Source organism: Oncorhynchus mykiss, chromosome 28 (assembly GCF_057628025.1).
Source record: "Oncorhynchus mykiss isolate SJ-2025 chromosome 28, ASM5762802v1, whole genome shotgun sequence".
NCBI classification, from domain to species: Eukaryota; Metazoa; Chordata; class Actinopteri; order Salmoniformes; family Salmonidae; genus Oncorhynchus; species Oncorhynchus mykiss.
The window spans coordinates 12,486,020-12,511,292 of NC_143049.1; the positions used below are offsets into that span (position 1 = coordinate 12,486,020).

General features: G+C 42.0%; 1 protein-coding gene across 1 annotated transcript in view; it reads left to right on the forward strand.

Annotated features, from left to right (window-relative positions):
* The first annotated feature begins 291 nt into the window (after positions 1-291).
* LOC110508550 (epidermal growth factor receptor) overlaps positions 292-25,273 on the forward strand; it is a 57,264-nt gene continuing 32,282 nt past the window's right edge. The window contains exon 1 of the mRNA XM_036966310.2: positions 292-606. Coding sequence (XP_036822205.2) covers positions 504-606 — 103 coding nt within the window. The 5' untranslated portion in view covers positions 292-503. The remainder of the gene's footprint in view (positions 607-25,273) is intronic.

Consider the following 25,273-nt stretch of genomic DNA (forward strand, 5'->3'; position numbering starts at 1 on the left):
TTACCAATGTAATTAGAGCAGTGGAAATAAATGTGTTGTCACAACCGTGGTATACGATCTGACATAACACGGCTGTCAGCCAATCAGCATTCAGGGCTCAAAATGTTACATTTCGCAACAACAACAACAACAAAAATCTTCTTCTGTATTTTTCTGTCCTTAATTGTAAATAACATCATGAGAATGTGTAGCGCCATACAGAAAATGTTGAGAGAGACCCATTGGAACGTCAAACCTGGTGACCCGTTTACCTGAGAGAATACATGAGAATATACACCAATGGTCCTCCCTACGGATGACGTCGGAAATCCCTTCCATTTCTCTTGCTTTCCTTCGAGCGCCTCGTATTGTGGAGCTACACAGCCTGGAGAGGAGGAGCTGTCAAACTTACAAGCAAAGGAAAAGTCCTTCAGTAGACGCCAGCTCACAGTTTCACTGTAAAGTTAGTTGAATTGTAGACCTAATTAGTATGGACTGACACAGTTTTCATTCGGAGAGGAAAAATGAAGACGAGTTTAAAAAATACCATGGCTACACAGTTTCAAATCTGGATCGTTTTCACCTCTTTAGTCTCCTTGGTCTCGTGTGCTTTACCGGAAAAGAAAGGTAAGACAACGAACTTTGATGTGCTTATGTTAGCATATTTTACGGAATTTTTTTGGTATCCGAATTGCTTTTCTTTAAATTATCAACGAACGTTTAGGTATTTCACTGCCGTGAGCTCCATACAAACTCTCAACGATGTAGAAACTCCAGACAGCCTGCTTGGGAAAGAATCCAGGAGAGAATAACTCTTCCTGGTTATTACTTGTCTGAGAGTATGTAGGACACTTGTGAAAAATAGTTTACTCACAGTGTATTATTCTCGTATATATCGATGATATACTTTCATAGTAAGGTAGGTCCAGTTTGATGTGCCAAGGAACACAGGAATGGACCAATAGACCACTACAGCGCGGACTACAGTACGCCTTCCATGCGAAACGCAGCCGTAGCCAACGCACCAGAATATTCACTCCATTGATGATGCCCGGGAATGGAGGAGAGTTGTTTCGTAATGGCTTCCACTGTACCATACTTTGAATTGCAACATACACTGAGTGTACAACACATTAGTAACACCTTCATAATATTAAGTTGCACTTCCTTTCCCCTCAGAACAGCCTCAATTCGTTGGGGGCATAGACACTCTAAAAGGTGTGGAAAGCTTTCCACAGGGATGCTGGCCCATGTTGACTAACTGCATTGCTTCCCACAGTTGTCAAGTTGGGTGGATGACCTTTGGTTGCTGGACCATTCATGATATGCACTGGAAACTGTTGAGCATGAAAAAATCCAGCAGCGTTGCAGTTCTTGAGACACTCAAAGTGGTCTGCCTGGCGCCCCCTACTACCATACCTTTAAAGGCACTTAAATCTTTTGTCTTTTTCATTCACCCTCTGAATGGCACCCATACACAATCCATGTCTCAATTGTCTCAAGGCTTAAAAATCCTTCTTTAACCTGTCTCCTCCCCTTCATCGACACTGATTGAAGTGGATTTAACAAGTGACATCAATAAGGGATCATAGCTTTCACCTGGTCAGTCTATGGTCAGTCCTATTGTTTTGTAACCTCAGTGTACAAGTTGGAGAACATCATTTTGCACAGTATACATAATTTACGTACGTAAAGGACAAATCCAATTCCACTTTAAAATGTATGTACAACAAAAACCCGCCAAAAAGAAAAGTTAAACCATACAACTCATGCACAAGACAAGGCCTGCCTTTAACAACAGAAAATTGTACAAGAAACAGTGCAGATCCAAAATTTGGCAACAGAATGACGGCACAAACAGCACAAACCATCATTCTGTTACCAAACGTATATTCAACAAATAATCTGTTTTAATTGATGTATGAAGCAGGTTTGCTGTAGGGAAAACAGTGAAGGTCTTTCTCATGGCCTTGTTCTAATGTATGAATGTACAGGGTTATTGTTAACTAGACACAAGTGGAGCTGTTATGTCTGCTACTCTAAACTATTTCATTTGTCTGTGTTCTTCAACCATTGTAGATTGTATTTTAACCACAGTACAATTGTAATGATTCTAAAGTAGACAAATGAGTTTAGTTGCATGGCACATTGAAGGTGTTTTTTGGTTTGTGGGTCTTTCCCTACAACCCTCAAACTCTACTCTGGACCTCGAAGCCAGTTCCACTGCTTTAAAAAAAATGGTCCCCCTCTAATCAGGTTTAGACCTTGGACACCAGGTAGGTGCAATTAATTATCAGGTAAAAAATGATTTAGCTCCGGACCTCGTAGGGTAAGAGTTAAATAGCCCTGCCCTACAACATGTACGACTTCTGACACCAATTTAGTTTGCTTCCTCAGTAAGCATGAATAAACTAAGTAAACAGAAGCTTTGAGAGGCAGAGTAAACCAGGAGGCGATAGGACAAGCACCCAGTGAACTGTATGTCATCCCTCAGCTGACAAGAAGGCCAATGTAGTCTTTTGTGGTGGCAATGTCGTGGGAGAAAATCTTTACGGAGATCAAAACATTTATGTTTCATTTTAGTAATGTAGGCTAGCTAGCAGATGTTATTATTTAGAGTGATTTACAATAAGTGGCACTCAAACTAAGAGGACAAAAACAACAACATCAATAACGCAGACATGCTAATCACAGTGCTTGGATGAAAGAGTAAGATTCAATGTTCAAAAACATTATCACCCAAAAAGTGTGTCCTAATGTGCAGAATTCAAGTCTATTATATTTGTACAACACTGGTTTGTTTACTCACATCAAGCCAGTTAGAACAGAATATAATGGTGGAATGACTCCATATATCCCAGGAGAGGCAGGTGGAAGAAGGTGGAAGCCTCTTTAAGCCTTCATAACCTTTAGATCCATTGTTCATCTATCATCATCAAGTCTTATTATCCTGTCCCCCAACACCACTGTAGCAGATAACAATCACAGCTTTCCAACCCATGCTCCCTACAGAGTGCCTACAAACCGTGGTACCTGACTAGAACCAACAACCCATGCTCCCTACAGAGTGCCTACAAACCGTGGTCCCTGACTAGAACCAACAACCCATGCTCCCTACAGAGTGCCTACAAACCGTGGTCCCTGACTAGAACCAACAACCCATGCTCCCTACAGAGTGCCTACAAACCGTGGTCCCTGACTAGAACCAACAACCCATGCTCCCTACAGAGTGCCTACAAACCGTGGTCCCTGACTAGAACCAACAACCCATGCTCCCTACAGAGTGCCTACAAACCGTGGTCCCTGACTAGAACCAACAACCCATGCTCCCTACAGAGTGCCTACAAACCGTGGACCCTGACTAGAACCAACAATCCATACTCCCCACAGAGTGCCTACAAACCGTGGACCCTGACTAGAACCAACAACCCATACTCCCTACAGAGTGCCTACAAACCGTGGACCCTGACTAGAACCAACAACCCATACTCCCTACAGAGTGCCTACAAACCGTGGACCCTGACTAGAACCAACAACCCATGCTCCCTACCGAGTGCCTACAAACCGTTGTCCCTACTGAGTCCCTATAGAGTTAACAAGTGCAACAGGTTTTATCAGCCCGTTCTAGCAAGTTCTTCTCCCAGTCCCAGCCGGTGTTCACAGAATCATAACAAGTCAGGCGTGTTTGTGAGCCAAAAGACAGATTTCCTAAATATTTCAGAGCAGCTAAACAAACTGGAAGGCGCACATTGGCACCCTGTTGTAAAAGAAGTGAAACGACCCTAAATAAGGCTTTTAGAGAGTCAGTAGTTGCCTGACTGGAGAGTTAGTCTTTTTAAGGTTCAGTACACAGAACATTAGTTTAGAAAGCTGGCGATGCATAGAATTTTGCAGAATTTCAAGCCCTGCCATAGAGTGATTCCTCCTAAAACCAGACACACAAAAATGTACCATGATTTGGGGTATTTTCACAAAATGTAATCCATAGAATAGTCCTTTGGCGGAAGGATTGTTGACATACGCTGCATTCGGAAAGTACCAAACATTGTGAGAAATGACCGTATGATATAGTCTGTTCATTTAACATCATTTTCCTCATTTTGGCTGATTTCAAAACAGCCATCTTAAATGTTACAGCTATGTCTCATTAAAGAAACTGAGAGGTTCGGATTGGAAAGGTATTTGGTATTTGGTTAGGATCCCCATTAGCATGTTGCGATAGGCAGCAGCTACTCTTCCTGGGGTCCACACGAAACATGAAACGTGTAATAATACAGAACATTAATAGACGAGCACAGCTCAAGGACAGAACTACATATATTTCAAACGTCACACACAACCTACATATTATCAGTACATCCACTTAGGGGAGAGGTATCGCTTAATCTGTTTTTTTTTAAACCAGGTTTGCTGTTCACTGTGTGTTGGAGGTTAACACTTTGAAGTGATATGAGTTACTCAGTAGAGAGAGAAGATGCCAAGAAAGTCGCATTATGTTAATGATGTTGTGGCTTGTCTTCCACATCAAGTCATAAAAAGAAATAAATGTAGCCTACTCAAAACGAAAAACTTCTGTGTCAGCATTTTCCTAGAATTTCTCTAGAGTTCTAGATAGACTATTATTTTTCTGTCCTGGGGCTAAATGTCAGTGTTGAACTTTTTCAGCAGTGGTGGCAAAGTTAGCATGGGATGTGGCCAATGTATGTATTTATATTTTTTCTTATCTTGGCCACAGAGACAAACTTTTGCTGTGAACATTGTACCGTTTTAAAGTTATTTTCCTGCAATTCTACAGATTTTGTCATGGGGCTGAGAGAAAATGTGCAGTTTGAAAGCTAATGTTATGCAATTCTACACATCTTGCCATAGCTTATGCTGTGTTCTTATGCTATCTAGATGATCTTATATTAAAATACTTTATATGGCTCCATTATATTTTCTATATACTTTATCTGGTTTTAAGTTAACACTGAACATTTTACCATCTCCCCCAAAAATTGTCACACAAAAATACGTGCCGGCCCGCAACTGCTAAATGGGTATAGGGGAAACACTGGGTGGGAGAAAACCACTAACACAACCCCACAGTACTGTTCTTCATGCATAAGTGACAATAAGAAGGACTGAAAGTCCTGCCCGAGTTTGCTCTGGGGATGTGAATGCATTTAGTAGATGTTGTTATCCTGTATGCATGGGGAAGACATCAAGGCAAGGCAGTTGGCTACTGGGCTCCCTCTGTCCTTGTTGAGCAGAATTGGAGATTTGATAATGCACTTAGCAGCGATTAACCATCTCCCACAGGAAGTAGGGCCTGTCAGCTATGTCAGTCCTACTGTGACATCCAAGCGGCCTGGCTACCCGCTTAGTGGTTGTGGCGGGATTTAGGTATAACTCGTGTTGAGAGAGATCTTCTAGTTTTCCTCCCTGCAAGTTGGCACCAGCTTGGTTCCAGATCAGTTTGTACTGTCAGTCCGACTTTATTGCTGTCCTTGTCACGCCAAACAGGCTACTTTTGGCGCGGCCTTTCCCCTAATCAACATCCATGGCATCTAGCCAAGGTCTTTCCTAATACAATATTTGGTGAAAAATATCTTCTGGATGATCTGAGATATCTTCTGATGTTCCTTCCTGCACTTCATTGGTATTAATGATGATAAACTGTCGTCTTCTGTGAGAGGACGTCAATAGAACCCATAGAATTATCATCATCCACCCGGAAGCAATCATTTCAGCAATTATACATTACCGGGCTCGGATGCATTTCAGTCAGTGTGTCTTCCAGTGGATCTATATTTGGAGAATTCCATACTGGTTAAGATGACTATTTTTGCAGTCATTAACAGTTTTCGATCGGTAGAAAGGACACATTGAAAGACAGGCATTTTCAGATGGTTGACATTTTCTTATTGCAGGCCGTCCTAAACACTCCTATATTGTCAATGTGTCATTTCATCACCCCTCCCCACCCCAAGCTGTCAGAGAGAGAAGAGATATGGAGGGTAGTAGAGTTCCCCTCAGCAATATTCTGCTATTCCCAGTTAATAGGTGACTGGAGCTCTTGTATGGCTGTCGGTCTAGGCTGTGAGTGAGTGCAAGTGAGATGTGTAAGTATACATCCAGTCAAAGTGCAACAAACTAAACTGCTATCTTTCAATTAAGCTGTGTGAGTGGTATAGTCAGACTGTAGTGTATCTCCCCTGTTCTTGTATAAGAAAATATGACATAAAGGCACAGCAGGCGCTGCAGGTGAAAGATTATGTTCCGGTCTGACCTGAGGAAGACCTAAGGGTCGACATATTGTCAATAAAGCATAGATTGCGTGGTGCTTACTACTAGCTTATTTATTTTGTTTGCCACTTAACTCCTATACTATTCTTCCACACCTTCTATCTCAGTGCCACTGCACCGGACCAGAATCCTTAGAATCCAGCCATCATCCATTGTTTTCCATCATTTCCCATAACGCATTCCTTTTCTTTTAATATCGTCGTCGTGAGTGAAATATAGATTACAACACTTTAGTAACCACAGAAACAGCCTGGTTGTTCATTAGAATCAAAGAGGTGCTTGCCTGGCCATTGTAGCCGCTCTGACAGACCTGGGTTTAAACCGTATTGGTTGTCTTTCAAATATTTTGAATGTTTGATCCCTTTGAGTGTTTGATCAGTGCCAGATACAAAGGGTTTGCACTTTTGGGACAATCCCGTTGTTTCCATTGCGCCAGGCGAGCTCGGTCAAGTGCAGCTAAAGTGCTTGAAAGAAAACAAATACTATTTGAACCCTGGTGTGCTCTCTGATGACCTTCCCAGATTTCTCATCTGCTCAAGCCATTGTTGTGTATATGGCTTCTGGAGCATGGCCATGAGAGCTAACTGCTGCCTGGAGGGAAACCAACTCTCCCTCTCTGCTTCTCTCTTTGATAATCTGCTCTACCTCAGAGTGGCAGAGAGAGATTTCATTTTGTGAGACGAGTACAGTTTCACAGAGGGACAATGGTGGCTTTGTAGATTGCAGGTATCCAGGAAGGAACACTGATACCTCTGCTGAGGACTCTGATCTATGGCCGACATGAGCAGGGGCACTCAGCTGTGGTTCAAGGCCATATCTGGTCTTGAAGTGCTGTTAGAAATATCACTATATGTGTCTTCGTAAGCTGAAGCTATAGGACCTGATTTCCATTCTGTCATTAGGACACCATTATTTCCAGCTTGTTATCATTAATATGGCTTCTGTCCATTTTTGCCTTCATGGAAATGAATCAATAGGTGTCATGATAAGCAGGTCCAGAGCTGTTAGGCATACCAGATGGTAGGGGTGTGAACTAACGTTTAAATGAAATTCGGACCCTTAAAGGTCATGAACAGTCAATCATGTTTTTCATTAAGTTGGTTGATATTGAGATGAAACCAGATCAAAGTATGTTGAAAAATGATTGTTGCTTCTACATTGATGAAGTTTGATCATAAAGTTGCTGGTTCCCTCTGTAACTGACAATTAACCTGTCAGGGAGCTGGAGGGAGATACACCCTCCTCCATGTCAAACACTTGGATTCAGGAGGCAGGATTATTAAGGGGATAGGGTGACATCACCCTAACTCTCATTTTAATACACCAATGGTAACACGATATTCTCTTATCTAATTTAAATAAATACTGCCAACATCGGAGAAGGCATGTTTGCAGAGGGGTATTGTATATATAGCTAGATGTCTACTCTACTGGTGCCTAAATTTGACTGTAGGGTGTCATCAAATTCAATAAAAAATGTACACTATTCATCTATGGCAAAGATACTTATGTCTCCCCTTTCATCTGTGCCTGGTGTTAGCTAGTTACTGGCTAGCTAGTTCTTCAGCCAGCATGGAACAAAAGGGGGGGAAGGGTTGTTCAAAACTCTGACACAGTTGTCATGTCAACACATCCGTCAGTGCTCCTGTGAACCGCATCACAAGAGACATGCCAAACGGGAGACCTACAGTAACAGTCTGGACACACCTACTCATTCAAAGGTTTTTCTTTATTTATACTAGTTTCTACATTGTAGAATAATAGTGAAGACATCAAAACTATGAAAAAGCACATGGAATCATGTAGTAACCAAAAAAGTGTTGAACAAATCAAAATATATTTTATATTTTATATTGTTCAAAGTAGCCACCCTTTGCCTTGATGACAACTTTGTACATTCTTGACATTCTCTCAACCGGCTTAATGAGGTAGTCATGCATTTCAGTTAATGGGTGTGCCTTGTTAAAAGTTAATTTGTGGAATTTCTTTCCTTCTTAATGCATTTTAGGCAATCAGTTGTGTTGTGACAAGGTATGGGTGGTGTACAGAAGATAGCCCATTTGGTAAAAGACCAAGTCCATATTATGGCAAGAACAGCTCAAATAAGCTAAGAAAAATGACAGTCCATCATTACTTTAAGACATGAAGGTCAGTCAATCCGTAACATTTCAAGAACTTTCTTCAAGTGCAGTCGCAAAAACCATCAAGCGCTATGACGAAACTGTCTCTCATGAGGACCGCCACAGGAAAGGAAGACCCAGAGGATAAGTTCATTAGAGTTAACTGTACCTCAGATTGCAGCCCAAATAAAAGTTCAAGTAACAGACACATCTCAACATCAAGTGTTCAGAGGAGACTGCGTGAATCAGGCCTTCATGGTCGAATTGCTGCAAAGAAACCACTACTAAATGACACCAAAAAGAAGAAGAGACTTGGGCCAAGAAGCATCAGCAATGGACATTAGACCTTTGGAAATCTCTTTGGTCTGAGATTTTTTGGATCCAACCAACGTGTCTTTGTGAGAAGCAGAGTAGGTGAACGGGTGATCTTGGGGAGGGGCCAACCTGAATTTGTCGAATAAAAACTCGTTTTAGTTCTATTTTACAATTGTTTGGACTAATGATTCCACCTCTGCTCTTTCTCTTCGCTAATGATGCAAGTGTGTTCAGTCTTTGGTCTGTTGCATGTAGAATATCTTAGCCTATTCATTGATCATAGGCTCTGCTTTACTGAAGTTGCGAGACATTGCAAGCCAAGAAATTGCAAGATACATTGTTCCATTGGGACATACAGTTTTTGATTGCCAATAGATAGGCTTAGTGCGAGGGTTTGTGTTCTTGGATGTACGGCAACTAATAAATCTCCATTCCAAAAATACTGAATCTTAACCTAGCGGAATCGAATCTTGACACTCAGAAATGGGAGTCGACACCAGGAGTTGACGTACAAGGAGTCGAGGAATTAACAGTTGGAAAAATGGCAGAGAAAGACAAGCGACAACAATGAAGTCCTGTATGGCAATACTTTGAGAAGTTCAATGAGAAGGAAATGCAGACTTTGCCAGGTGGAATTGAGGTTGGCCTAAAGTAATGGTAGTACAGGTCCAATGCTTAACCATCTGAAAGGGACGCACCGTGAGATCCAAACCATTGCTGGAAGCAGAACAGCTGCATTGTGAATTCACATGGAATTGAATGTATTTTTCTTATAGTTCAACGGGAAACCGATAAAACAATGGCAGTTTAAACGTCAAGAAATGTTTTCCATCCCCTACCAGATGGTCAGCAGTGATTTCAGTGATATATTATTCAGTTCTAATGAAATCAGTCAAGAAATAAATTCTATGGATTTCACATGACTGGGAATACAGATATGCATCTGTTGGTCACAGATACCTTTTAAAAAATAGGTAGGGGCGTGGATCAGAAAACCAGTCAGCATCTGCTGGGACCACAATTTGCCTCATGCAGCGTAATACATCTCCTTCTCATAGAGTTGGTCAGGCTGTTGATTGTGGCCTGTGAAAAGTTGCCCCCCTCTTCTTCAATGGCAGTGCGAAGTTGGTGGATAGGAACTGAAACACGCTGTCATACACGTCGATCCAGAGCATCCCAAACATGCTCAATGGGTGATATGTCTGGTGAGTATGCAGGCACATGGAAGAACTGGGACATTTTCAGCTTCCAGGAATTGTGTACAGATCCTTGTGAAATGCGGCCGTGCAATTTTCATGCTGAAACATAGTGATGATTGAGGATGAATGGCACGACAATGGGTTTTAGGATCTCGTCACAGTATCTCTGTGAATTCAAATTGCCATTGATAAAATGTAATTAAGTTCATTGTCCGTAGCTTATGCCTGCCCATACCATAACCCCACCACCACCATGGGGCACTCTGTTCCCAACATTGACATCAGCAAACCGCTCGCCCACACGACGCCATACACACTGTCTGCCATCTGCCCGGTACAGTTGCCACTGGAATTCATCCGTGAAGAGCACACTTCTCCAGCGTACCAGTGGCCATCGAAGGTGAGCATTTGCCCACTGAAGTCGGTTACGACGCCGAACCGCAGTCAAGTCAAGACTCTGGTGAGGACAACAAGCACGCAGATGGGCTTCCCTGAGATGGTTTCTGAGTTTGTGCAGAAATTCTTTGGTTGTGCAAACCCACAGTAATTATCAGCTGTCCGGGTGGCTGTTCTCAGAATATCCCACAGGTGAAGAAACCAGATGTGGAGGTCCTGGGCTGGCTTAGTTACACATGGTCTGCGGTTGTGAGGCCGGTTGGGTGTACTGCCAAATTCTCTAAAATCACATTGGAGCAGCTTATGCTTTATTACAGACAGAAATACTTCTCAGCGCCAAAACTTGAGACATATGTGACATTGTGCTGTGTGACAAAACTGCACATTGTAGAGTGGCCTTTTATTGTCCCCAGCGCAAGGTGCACCTGTGTAATGATCATGTTGTTTATTCAGATTCTTGATATGCCACACCTGTTAGGTAGATGGCTAATCTTGGCAAAGGAGAAATGCTCACCAAAAGGGATGTGAAGACATTTGAGAGAAATAAGCTTTTTGTGGAAATGGAATATTTCTGCCGTCTTTTATTTCAGCTCATAAAACATGAGACCAACACTTTACATGTTGGGTTTATATTTTTGTTCAGTGTAGATATGCTTTGGAGAAGGGGCTTTGTCTACATCAGTGGTTCTTAACCTGGGTTCGATCGCTCCGCTTGGCCATCATTGGCTGCAGGTGATCACGCTACATCGCTTGGCCTATCTGTGCTGCAGGGAATTTGGTGCGCTCAGTAGTCAACTTGTGATTTCTTTCTTAATATTTTAATCCCTTCATACTTACTATGTCGAGCAAAAAAAGAAAGTGGTCGGACGAATATGTACAATATGGATTTACATGTATAACCAAACGTGATGGGAGTCAGTGTCCTAACTGCATGATTTGCAATGCCAAGTTGAGCAATTCTAGTCTAGCACCGGCAAAACTAAGAGAACACTTCCTTAAGCTGCATGGAGATGGAAAATACAAGAACACAACGCTCGCTGAATTCAAGGTGAAGAGAGCCAGATTCGATGAAAAGGCTACTCTGCCTGTTCTCGGCTTTGTACCCATCAACAAACCGATCCTCACAGCATCGTACGAAGTTGCTTACCTGATCGCAAAGCAGGGCAATCCACACACCATTGGTGAAACACTCATAAAACCAGCTACGTTGAAGATGGCGAATATCATGCTGGGAAAAGAGGCCAAAGTTAAGTTATCCCAAATTCCTCTTTCAAATGACACCATCAGCGACAGAATAGAGGACATGAGCAAAGACATCTTGGCTCAAGTAGTTGCAGATCTGATTTCAAGCCTGGAAAATTCAGCCTTCAACTCGACGAGACCACAGACGTTTCCAATCTAAGCCAGCTTGCTGTATTCGTGCGCTATGTGAAAGACGATGTGATAAAGGAATAATTTGTATTTTGTAAGCCTCTTACAACAACAACTAAGGCAGCCGATGTGAAGAAACTAGTGGATGACTTCTTCAAAGACAACAATCTTTTGTGGGATATGGTTTCTGCAGTTTGTTCGGACGGAGCTCCAGTCATGCTGGGAAGAAAGTCTGGTTTTGGTGCGCTAGTGAAAGCCGATGCACCACACATCATGGTTACGCATTGTATTCTGCACAGGCATGCGTTGGCAACAAAAACCTTTCCTCCAAAACTGGCAGAAGTATTAAAAATTGTAGTGGAATGCGTGAACTATGTGCGAACTAGTGCTCTGCGGCATCGCATCTTCAGTGAGCTGTGTAAAGAAATGGGCTCTGAATTTGAGGTACTTCTGTACCATTCTAACGTTAGGTGGTTATCCCGGGGACAGGTGCTGAATCGTGTTTTTGCCGTGCGTGTGGAATTAGCCCTGTTTTTGCAAGAGCACCAACATTGTCATGCAGATTGCTTCAAAAATTCTGAGTTCATTCTCATTTTAGCGTACATGGCCGATATCTTCGCAGCTCTCAATCATCTCAATCAAAAGATGCAGGGCGGTGGAGTCGACATCATCGAAGCGGAGGAAAACCTGAAGGCTTTTCAAAAAAAGCTACAGTTATGGAAACGACGAACAGAGAACAATAACTTCGCAAACTTTCCCCTGCTGGACGACTGTGTAAGTAAGATCGAAGATGTATCTGGAATCGGAGACATTTCTGTACCCGCTGAACTGAAGCAAGCAATTGCCACGCACTTAGATGAGCTTGCAAATTCTCTCGACGGATACTTCCCTACAAGAGAGTCATATCCAGCATGGGTGAGACAGCCGTTCACGTTTAGTGTTGAGACAACAGATGTCAATGATGAATACCTCGATGAAATCATTGAAATTCAGCAGAGCCAGGTTCAACAGCAACTCTTCAGAACAACAACGCTTTCAACGTTTTGGTGTCAACAAATGGTAACGTACCCTGTTATTGCTAAGAAAGCTCTGGAGATTTTCATACCGTTTGTTACAACATATCTTTGCGAGCAATCCTTTTCGAGGATGCTGGACATAAAAATGAAGAAAAGGAACAGACTTTGTTGCGAAAATGACATGAGAGTGGCACTTGCCAAGGTGAAGCCGCGCATTTCTGAACTGGTCTCTGAAAGGCAACAGCAGAAGTCACACTGATTTGCAGTAAATATTCATTATTATGTTTTTGTTTTTGTGTGAAAATGATCATCTGTGTGAAAATGTTTTGATGATTTTGTTCTTTGAACACAGTGATGTTGATGCACGGTTCATTTTGTGCACCAGTCAAATATATACCTATGTTTTGAATTAGATTTTTTTTTCAATTAAGAAGGGTTCGGTGAATGCGCATATGAAACTGGTGGGGTTCAGTACCTCCAACAAGGTTAAGAACCACTGGTCTACATGTAGTTACTAGAGTTGGGCGATATGGACAAAAATACATATCGCGATAAATTGTCTGAATTGATGCGATAACGATAAATGGAACAATAAGTTTATAACATTAATGTGCATCAAATTAATTGTTTTATTATCCTTTAAACTACTACTACTAGTTTTATGGTTGTAGCCATCAATTGTCTCATTAATCATCACCCATATTACAAAACATATTTCATTTTAATCTTCACATCTCTCTAGTATAGGCTACTTATCGCATTGAAGGATATCAGCAAAATGCCTGGGATAAGTGATCGGTATGGTCGGTGTCGATCATTTTTGGTTTATTGTCCCAGCACGAGTAGTTATTAATTGAGGTGATTTCAGTCCTTTGTATTTACATGGTAACAGAGTAATGGAGTGCTTTTATAGCCTTTCCATGATCCAGTGGGTCATCTGTGGCTGTGTGAGAGGCTCCAGTGGAAAGAGACGCAGGAATTTAGGCTGGAAAAACGAGCTAAAGGCCCTGCTGCTATCTTACCATCTCAACAGGTGCAGGCAGTATCGTGTACCAGGAAAACAGCCCATTGCTCACTTGAGTTCTGCGACCCCTTATACTGATTGCGATGAAGTCATATTTTACTAATAAAAAAAGTTGATCAGATAACACAGACTGTGAATTAAATGCTTTGACTGAGTATTTTTCTTCCCCATAAGCAAAATCACTGTTAATATCCTTTATTTTATTGAGGCATGTTATCACAGTATGATTGCGTGCAATTATGTTTTTTCTCTACAAATATTTCGATTAGTAAGGTTAAAGCGTACAGATAACCTATAAACTCTGCATATGCTGTAACAGTAGGCCTGTTTAAGTATATAGCAGCACACAGCTTTTCAAATATTGAACTGCAATAATGGCACAAACATTGGCAGTTGTTCTTCTATGTTGTAAAAGATAAAAGACCTAAGGCCTAAGTACAAAAGGGGTTTTATGTAATACCATATAGATGTCAGCTAATCGAAAACTTAAAGAACTTACTTCCAGTTCCTTGTATGTTATTTGGCTGTTTGGTTGGCTAGTAGACAAATGAAGGTGTTTTCCACTGTGGCCTAGGTATATCCTGTGGGTCCTTCTCTCTCTCCCTCTCTCTCTCTCTCTCTCTCTCACTCTCTCTCTCTCTCTCTCTCTCTCTCTCTCTCTCTCTCTCTCTCACACACACGTTCACTCTTTCACACCCTCTCTCTCACACGCTCTCTCCTCTTGACTCCTCTCACAACTAAACCTGGCTCTTCAACAGATGAAAAAGTGACTGGAATCTTTCTTCTCTATCAACCAAAAAAGGATGATTTTAACACCTGAAAATCAAAGATATACAAACAACCTTCAGAAAAACAGGGTCAGATTCTTGACATTTGGTTTGGAATATTGCCACATTTCCGTGCTATCCCTCAGTTGCCTATCATAGTCTTTTCTTTAATCTTCATACACTCCCTAACACATTGCATCATATTTAGATACCAGAGCCTGGAATTTCTCATTTTCTCATCATTTGAGGTGTGGTAACTTCAGTAACAAGCCTACCCTTGGGTCTTAAAGCAGAACATTTATGTGGAATATGGCTTGCACAAAAAGGATTCCCCCATTAGGAAGAGAACAATAGCTCCACAAACAAAACAAGTTGCCTTTGCTTCCCCAAACCGTCCTTGGGGCTGGATCAAGGGAGGTGGCTGTCTGATTTCAATAATGGGTGCGCTTTCCTAATACCAATACCTACATTTTAGCCTCTTCCTGTGTGGTCCTCCCATCGGTCTAATAAACAACATGGTTATATTCAAGCTCTATATGAGTCATGTGTTTGTTTCAGACCCCTTGACTTTTTCCACATTTCGTTACGTTACGCCTTATTCTAAAATTGATTCAATAAAAAATGGTCCTCATCAATCTACAGACAATACACCATAATTACAAAGCTAAAACAGTTTTTCAAACATTTTTGCAAATCTATTAGAAATAACATACAGAAATACTTTTTACATAAGTATTCAGACCCTTTGCTATGTGACTGGAAATTGAGCTCAGGTGCATCCTGTTTCCACTGATCATCCTTGAGATGTTTCTACAACTTTATTGGAGTCCATCTGTTTTAAATTCAATTGATTGGGCATGATTTGGGGAGGCATACACCTGTCTACATAAGATCCCACAGTTGACAGTGCATGTCAGAGCAAAAACCAAGCCGTGAGGTTGAAGAAATTGTCCGTAGAGCTCTGAAACAGGATTGTGTCAAGGCACAGATCTGGGGAAGGGTACCAAGGTCCCCAAGAACACAATGGCCTCCCTCATTCTTAAATGGAAGACATTTGGAGCCACCAATACTCTTCCTAGAGCTTGCCAAACTGAGCTATAGGGGGAGAAGGGCCTTGGTCAGGGAGGTAAGAACCCGATGGTCACTCTGACAGAGCTCCAGAGTTCCTCTGTGAAGATGGGATATCCTTCCAGAAGGACAAACATCTCGGCAGCACTTCACCAATCAGGCTTTTATGGTAGAGTGGCCAGACGGGAGCTTGGAGTTTGCCAAAAAGCACCGAAAGGACTCAGACCACGAGAAAGAAGATTCTCTGGTCTGATGAAACCAAGATTGAACTCTTTTGCGTGAATGGCAAGCATCATGTCTGGAGGAAACCCGCCACCATCCCTACAGTGAAGCATGGTGCTGGCAGCATCATGCTGTGGGGATGTTTTTCAGCTTCAGGGACTGGGAGACTAGTCAGAATCGAGGGAAAGATGAACTGAGAAAAGTACAGAGAGATCCTTGATGAAAACTGCTCCAGAGCGCTCAGGACCTCAGACTGGGACGAAGGTTCACCTTCCAACAGGACAATGACTCTAGGCACATAGCCAAGAAAACGCAGGAGTGGCTTCGGAACAAGTTGCTGAATGTCCTGGAATGGCCCAACCAGAGCCCAGACTTGAACCCGATCGAACATCTCTGGCGAGACCTGAAAATAGCTGTGCAGCGACGCTCCCCTTCCAACCTGATAGAGCTTGAGAGGATCTGCAGAGAAGAATGGGAGAAACTCCCCAAATATAGGTTTGCCATGCTTGTAGCGTCATACCTATGGCTGTAACTTGAGGCTGTAATCGCTGCCAAAGGTGCTTCAACAAAGTACTGAGTAAAGGGTCTGAATACTTATGTAAATGTAATATTTCATTAATATATATAAATGGGGCGCCAGGGAGCCTAGTGGTTAGAGCTTTGGACTCGTAACCGAAAGGTTGCAAGATCGAATCCCCGAGCTGACAAAGTAAAAATATTGTCATTCTGCCCCTGAACAAGGCAGTTAACCCACTGTTCCTAGGCCGACATTGAAAATAAGAATTTGTTCTTAACTGAATTGCCTAGTTAAATAATGGTAAAAATATATATATTTTTGCTAATATATATATATATATATTTTTAAAACTTTTTCATTATGGGGTATTATCTGTAGATTGATGAGGGAAACAAATTATTTAATCCATTATAGAATAAGGCTTTAATGTAACAAAATTCAGTCTAGGTGTCGTAATACTTTCCGAAAGCACTGTATATAGTTAATTTGTCCATTTGTACATGCACATTCTTATTCTCCTTATGTTCTGAATCTATAATTGTTGAGATTCGGCATGTTTGCCTTCTAATTTCCCTCTGAGTTGTAGATCGAGGCTTGTTTTATGATATCCTGATTTTGAGGAATTCCTATTCACTGTATAATGCACTACTTTTGGGTAGAACCCCGTCTGTCTGTCCGTCTGTCTGTCCGTCTGTGTGGTTCAATTTCTGCCCCCCAAAAATGCCCTCCTGGAAATATTTTATGTAGTAATTTGAGATTTTCCCCTGGTGTCAGACAGATACCTGTTGGTCTCTGTTGTAATGTGTATATCTGACGTGTGACCTCTGATTTGTCAGCCTGACAAGCCAGTCTGACTGCTGTAAAGCAGATGTGATTTTCCACACCTGAGGCACTTTCACGCTTACACTGTCTCTCAGAGAGAAAACATTTCCTCTAAACCTCATGTAAGGCTAGACTCTAAACCTCATGTAAGGCTAGACTCTAAACCTCATGTAAGGCTAGACTCTAAACCTCATGTAAGGCTAGACTCTAAACCTCATGTAAGGCTAGACTCTAAACCTAATGTGAGGCTAGACTCTAAACCTCATGTAAGACTCTAAACCTCATGTAAGGCTAGACTCTAAACCTCATGTAAGGCTAGTCTCTAAACCTCATGTAAGGCTAGACTCTAAACCTCATGTAAGGCTAGACTCTAAACCTCATGTAAGGCTAGTCTCTAAACCTCATGTAAGGCTAGACTCTAAACCTCATGTAAGGCTAGACTCTAAACCTCATGTAAGGCTAGACTCTAAACCTCATGTAAGGCTAGACTCTAAACCTCATGTAAGGCTAGACTCTAAACCTAATGTGAGGCTAGACTCTAAACCTCATGTAAGCCTCTAAACCTCATGTAAGGCTAGACTCTAAACCTCATGTAAGGCTAGTCTCTAAACCTCATGTAAGGCTAGACTCTAAACCTCATGTAAGGCTAGACTCTAAACCTCATGTAAGGCTAGTCTCTAAACCTCATGTAAGGCTAGACTCTAAACCTCATGTAAGGCTAGACTCTAAACCTCATGTAAGGCTAGACTCTAAACCTCATGTAAGGCTAGACTCTAAACCTAATGTGAGGCTAGACTCTAAACCTCATGTAAGGCTAGACTCTAAACCTCATGTAAGGCTAGTCTCTAAACCTCATGTAAGGCTAGACTCTAAACCTCATGTAAGGCTAGACTCTAAACCTCATGTAAGGCTAGACTCTAAACCTCATGTAAGGCTAGACTCTAAACCTAATGTGAGGAGTCTAGCCTTACATGGCTAGACTCTAAACCTCATGTAAGACTCTAAACCTCATGTAAGGCTAGACTCTAAACCTCATGTAAGGCTAGTCTCTAAACCTCATGTAAGGCTAGACTCTAAACCTCATGTAAGGCTAGACTCTAAACCTCATGTAAGACTCAAAACCTTATGTAAGGCTAGACTCTAAACCTAATGTAAGGCTAGTCCCTAAACCTCATGTAAGGCTAGACTCTAAACCTCATGTAAGACTCTAAACCTTATGTAAGGCTAGACTCTAAACCTCATGTAAGGCTAGTCTCTAAACCTCATGTAAGGCTAGACTCTAAACCTCATGTAAGGCTAGACTCTAAACCTCATGTAAGACTCAAAACCTTATGTAAGGCTAGACTCTAAACCTAATGTAAGGCTAGTCCCTAAACCTCATGTAAGGCTAGACTCTAAACCTCATGTAAGACTCTAAACCTTATGTAAGGCTAGACTCTAAACCTAATGTAAGGCTAGTCTCTAAACCTCATGTAAGGCTAGACTCTAAACCTCATGTAAGGCTAGACTCTAAACCTCATGTAAGGCTAGACTCTAAACCTCATGTAAGACTAGACTCTAAACCTCATGTAAGGCTAGACTCTAAACCTCATGTAAGGCTAGACTCTAAACCTCATGTAAGACTAGACTCTAAACCTCATGTCAGGCTAGACATAAAACACATCGTAGATGATTTATGTGAAGGCGCCTGTGTGTGTATTTTAGATAGAAGTACAGGGCAATTCCACAGTAACATGATGCTGAATGATGCTGAGACTTAGGTGTTTCACTTTAAAGTATATGTCAAACACAAATCTATGTTAAAAGGTTTTTAGAACTCATCCTGGTGCATAGAGTTGTATGGTTTGTTTAACTTGAATATTTTATTGTTTTTTGTTTGGCATACATTTTAAGTCTCAGCATCATTCTGTTACTGTGGAATTGCCGTACATCATTTAAAAGTATACAAATGTACAGTACATACACTCACCGGCCAATTTATTAGGTACACGGCCACGTTCACGAAAATGGATCGTCCCTACAGACAGTGAGTCACGTGGCTGTGGCTTGCTATATAAAGCAGACAGACTGGCACCGAGGCATTCAGTTGCTGTTCGATTGAAAGTTAGAATGGTCAAAACGAGTGACCTAAGCAACTTTGAGCGTGGTATGATCATCGGTCCTAGGCACACCTGATCCAGTATCTCAGATATGACCGCCCTCCTGGGCTTTTCACGCACATCTCAGTGTCTAGGGTTTCCTGAGAATGGTGTTATCAAACAAAACATGTACAACTTGCCTGCTAAAGGTAAAATTGTCTTGCCTCAACCCGGTAGAGAGAACTCAAATGTCTTACAAAACCAAGTGTACAAACAGTTGATTCAGGTGGAAATCCTGTCATGTCTTGTCAGTGAGTTTTCATCGCTTGACTACATGTAACTACAGAATGGCATGTTTTCTTTCCCCATGATGGCAGTGCATGCTTTATTTCAATGGGTGTGGTAAAATAGTTGGTCAAGGCCTATATAATGCTGCTTTCAGTGCATAGAGCCTGAACATTTTTGCAGACGAATAGCCGTTGTTTGGTCTAAACGTGATAGAATTTTAAACACAACTGATTGTGCTTCCCGCAAGGCCATGGCTGAAGATAAAACCTGAGCCAATAACGTGATATTATTGCTCTTAAGAATTCCACTGTTTCTACTGCAAATACATTTGTCTTCCCAGGATACCAACACTGACAGACTTTCAGCCCGGATAACGTTGCATTTTGTAACCCCATTTATCTGCCTGTAAACCGTCAGAAAACCACAGTACTATCACAGTCAAATCCAAATAAAACAAAATGTTAATTGTCACCTGCTTCGTTAACAACAGGTGTAGACTAACAGTAAAATGCTTACTTACGGATCCTTTCCTAACAACGCAGAGCTAAAGAAAAAAGATAAATAGCAACAACATAATGGTGACACAATGAATAAATACAGTCAGTGTTCCTCTAAAAGTTCCTGTGATAAGAAGAAAAGACGTGCTAGACAGAACAACCGTCAAGTGATACATTAACGCCTCCCACCCAGCTTCATTCTTCAAAACCCTTCTGTAAACAACTACAACATGTCTGAATAATGTTGACAAGGGAGCTAAAATCGAGAGAGAAAAAAAGCATGGGGCTACATTCTGAAGCCAGGCGTGCTTTAGGCCTACAGGCAGAGCACTGGCGATGTGTGTGTGCGTGTGTGTTATCCCGCTGGCTCCTGATCAACAGCCTCGTTGACACCACTCGTTCTGAAGGCTGGATTAACTAAACACACACAAGGTCCCAAGCTTTACCCAACGGGCCAGCTGAGCTGCCTGTAACATCAACAGACCGAGTGCTGTCCTGTTTGGTTGTTACATTTTCCCGATGCACTTGTTATATATGCTAGAGGGAGAGGGGGGAGAGAGAGAGGGGGGCGGTGGGTTGAGAGACAGAGAGAGTTGTTTATTTATTTGCCACTCTTTTTCTTTTTTCTAATCTTATTTTTATTTAATGAAATGTATTGACTGAAGATTACACAATACAACAGCAGTACTGTTGTACCTGTATGCATGATTATACAGTATGTACTATTATTATTACTACTGAAATGAACTGTATTTCGTTATCGTCATTGCATTGTACTGTATTTACTGAAATGCTGTGCCAGTATACTGCTTTGGCAATATCTACAAATTGTAACTCATGCCAAGAAATCAATCTGAATCTGAATTTGAATTTGAGAAAGAAGAGAAAACAGAAAAGGGAGAAAAAAGGGAGAGAGAGAAGAATAGGGAAATAGTGTGAGCGAGCGAGCGCCGACTCAGAGAGACAGAAACCGAGGGAGAGAGAGAAGAAGGGGGAGGAAAGAGAAAGCTAAATGCACGTGCATTCAGCCACTGATCCAAACAGACCAAACCTGAATGTATTGCCCCATCTCCGTGGAAACCCCAACCCGGTTGGACAAAAGGTTCTTTCTCCAGGGCTTTGGCGTCTGCTGTGACACTGGCTTATCTGTTTTCTGGGGTGTTAATGGGCTGTGCAGACATGACTTTTAGACACATTGTTGTTTAACCCTTTGTCAACACTGGGAGAAAGGCCAGTTCCTTGGCTGATATTTATTGGCACGAGAGAATTCCCTTAGATGGGTCAATTGTTTCAGATAACAAGGCCGGAATATCCTGAATTTAACTGATGTACCTTTCTGTTAAAAAAATGTAGGCATAAAGCAACTGGTCCAACGTCACATTGTGTCATTAAAGATTTGTGTTAACGTATTATTTATGTAGGCAGTTAGTGTAAGCTAACTACTGTGCAGATACGTGATAAAACTACAATACGAGTACTGAATAAGTTGGAGGGAATTGGTAAACCCTCTATTCACAAATGTCTATATTAGTACCTACTGTATGTTACTGGGGAGGAAATGATGACATAGGCTTATCCCTGTATGAGACATGATGATAGGGCAGCAGGCAGCATTTCATAGCCAGGCCAGGCAGGGTGTCTCACCCTCTAGTACAGCATTTACAAGCTCAGACAAATCTCAGCTCTGAAACAATGTTCTATCATCTACAGTTCTTTACTGCAGGGAGGAGCTGCATGTTGATATCTAGTGGGTATCATCACTCATTATCAATAGCATAGAGATTATCTGTGATTTTGTATGTCGTTTGATTAACTTGAGATACTGGTCAGCAGGGCTGTGACTCTTCTTGACATTGTGTGTCAATATCGAGTTGGCATCCCATATCCTATCAATAAGTTATTTGTTTATTCAACTTGATGTTTAAGATATTGATTACTGGTCTGCGTGAGCGTGATGGCCCATCTCTCACCTTTGTAACTGCCTGGGCTTGTAGGTTCAACCAGCTGATGACTCATTGCACTTAAAATGTATTTCCTGGTGGGAGACAGTCTTTTTTAAAAGGCCGGACAACTTAATGGCCACATGTTGTCATAATAGGAGCCAGAAGGCTGCAAAAAAAGTTTCCCATCTGGAGAACAGGGCATGATTGATGTTCTCATTCCTTGTCCACAGAGACTGTACTATGTTACCTTACATTCAACCTTTTTATTTATAGAGGTTAGTCTTGTTGAGATAAAATCTCTGTCAAAAGAGACCTGGTTGACATTACCATATTAGGGCAGGTATTTCATAATATTCCCATACATTGCATGACATTATAGCATAATGAGTTGCCTAATCTAGAGCAGACGGCTGAAATATTATTGGGAATAAATGATTTGTTCTCGGGAACAAATGGAGGTTTATGGGGGTTTCCATGATATAAATACCTAAGAGTGCAAAGTTGGACTGGTTCCAATAGGATTAGCCCAGTAGACCTGTATTCACTATATTATCAACCTCCCCTTCTGAGCTGATTATGGTAGAGCGAGAGAGTCAGAATTGTTCAAATGGATTCACTTGTCTGGGTATTATCAAAGCATAATCCACCGTGGGCATGGCATACACAGTAATAATCGCCCGTGCAGAATATTGCCCCAAACATCAGAATACATTTAAGAGCAACACAAGCAAGTTAGATTGCTTTCAAATAGTCAAGCATGAGGTATGCAAAGAATGCCAAGCAGCTATCGCCATTGGCAGTGAACGGGGAACACTCCGTTGGGTCATTGTATATGGGTCATTTTCCCCCCGTTGTCTGTCTGAGGCAGACACTAAGTTTTGGGTGTCGTCTTTAGATCTCAGGTGTTTATCTAAAGGATGTGAAGTTTTCCCAGGACAAATTACCCAAAGTTCTGTTTTTTTGGCACCAACAGTACCTACAACTGCAAAGGCAATGGAAAGTTAGACATACGACATTTTTTACAGGAAACGTCATTGCATCTGCTGAGAGGAGTTTGATCCAAAGCTCACGTCTCTCAATAAGAATGCTGTAATGCCATTGGTTGGACTGCGTGATAGCTGTTTTAGCCAAACAATTGTAGGACCGTCCATGTTCCTCATACACTGTATATACAAAAGTATGTGGACACCACTTCAAAATAGTGGACTCGGCTATTTCAGCCACACCCGTTGCTGACAGGTATATAAAATTGAGCACACAGCCATGCAATCTCCATAGACAAACATTGGCAGTAGAATGGCCTTATTGAAGAGCTCAGTGACTTTCAACGCGGCACCGTCATAGGATGCCACCTTTCCAACAAGTCAGTTCTTAAAATGTCTGCCCAGCTAGAGAAATGTAAAGGTCTAGGAGCAACAATGGCTCAGCCGTGAAGTGGTAGGCCACACAAGCTCACAGAACTGGACCGAGTGCTGAAGTGCTTAGCGTGTAAAAATTGTCTGTCCTCGGTTGCAACACTCACTACCAAGTTTCAAACTGCCTCTGGAAGCAATGTCAGCAAAATAACTGTTCGTCGGTAGCTTCATGAAATGGGTTTACATGACCGAGCAGCCTCACACCAGCCTAAGATCACCATGTGCAATTCCAAGCGTCAGCTGGAGTGGTGTAAAGCTTCACCATCTGGCAGTCCAACGGACGAATCTGGGTTTGGCAGACGTCAGGAGAACGCTACCTGCCCGAATGCATAGTGCCAACTGTAAAGTTTGGTGGAGGAGGAATAATGGTCTGAGGCTGTTTTTCATGGTTTGGGCTAGGCCCCTTAGTTCCAGGGAAGGGAAATCTTAACACTACAGCATATAATGAATGACATTCTAAATGATTCTGTGCCCAACCTCACTAATGCTCTTGTGGCTGAATGGAAGTCCCAGCCGCAATGTTCCAACATCTAGTGGAAAGCCTTCCCAGAAGAGTGGAGGCTGTTATAGCAGAAAAAGGGGGGACCAACTCCATATTAATGTGCATGATTTTGGAATGAGATGTTCGACGAGCAGGTGTCCGCATACTTTTGGTCATGCAGTGTATCTTCTCCCTAGCTACCCACTCCTGGTCTGTGTGTATGTAGTATAAAGTGTGTCTCACACATACTGACTCTGAGCAAGGGCCCTAGGGCTCAGAAGTGAGTGCATTGCACCCTGATAGGGGAACGATTCGCTGTCCGCCAAGACCCAGACCCTTTGATGAGTGACGCAAAACAGCCAGAGCTCAGCACCGAGGTCCTGTGGTCCCTGCCAACAGCACTGCTTTGTATCCGGTGAGATGAGGGGGCGGCTTTAAAACAACTGTCCCCCGCTCCGCACTGCAACCATGATCACTTCAAACAACTAGCTTACAAAAACAAGTCATTGTTTTGGCTTCCGTTACCAACCATGTGTGATATGTCTTTTTGTCACACAGAACAAGGGTGATTTCAATCACACACCCCCAATCTAACATTAGAAGCCGTATGAGCCTCTGTTTCTGTGTGAGATTTTTCAGACAAGGGAAGTGTTACAGCGTTTTAATGTCAAGTTTCATATCATATTGTTTGCACAATTTCCAGAGAAGGGGATTGTTTTCTCAATACTCTGAAGATTATTTCCCGAGCTGAATACTTGTCGTTGTACCCCAAGCTCCAGCTCTTGGCACATCTTTCACATTTTATGCATTGCAGTTTGATGTGTCATCTCCAAGTCATAACTAAATTCTGTTGAGTTCACGGTGAAAATGGAATTGGTCACACTTTGGGCCAATATAAAACACACTGTAACCAAATCCCCCTTTCGTACTGTCAATAATTCTGAGGGCTCCTTAGACAACTACGCAAGCTAAGACGGTTTAGTGTGAAGAAGCCAAGAAACTGCTTATCCAAAGGAAATTCCCGATCACACTTGTAGGCGATGTCATGACAACGTTAGCTAGCTAAACTCGTGTGCCGAAACACCTCGTTGGGTCTAATGGTCAAGTCGCGCCGAACTGTGCATGCCGTCAAATCAAAGGCACTCCTTCGATATGAAGTTAATTTGAACGAAAATGAAAATGTGTCAGTTTGTCACTCACAAGGTTGAAGTAACGACATGTTCAGCTGCTTAAGACATTGACTCGAATCTAGGTTTTGCCTTTATAGATCGAGAATAATTATAGAAGTCGAGTCTGCTCTGCGTTCCCGGAAGTGTCGCAAAGTTGGGCCTCTGTTGAATCACTTAGCTAGTAGCTAGCTACCCTCAGTGTGTGTGTGCGTGTGTGTGTGTGTGTGTGCGTCCACAAGAATCGTAAACGAACAAAAATCTGACCAACTGGGGACATTTTGTTAGTCCCCACGAGGTC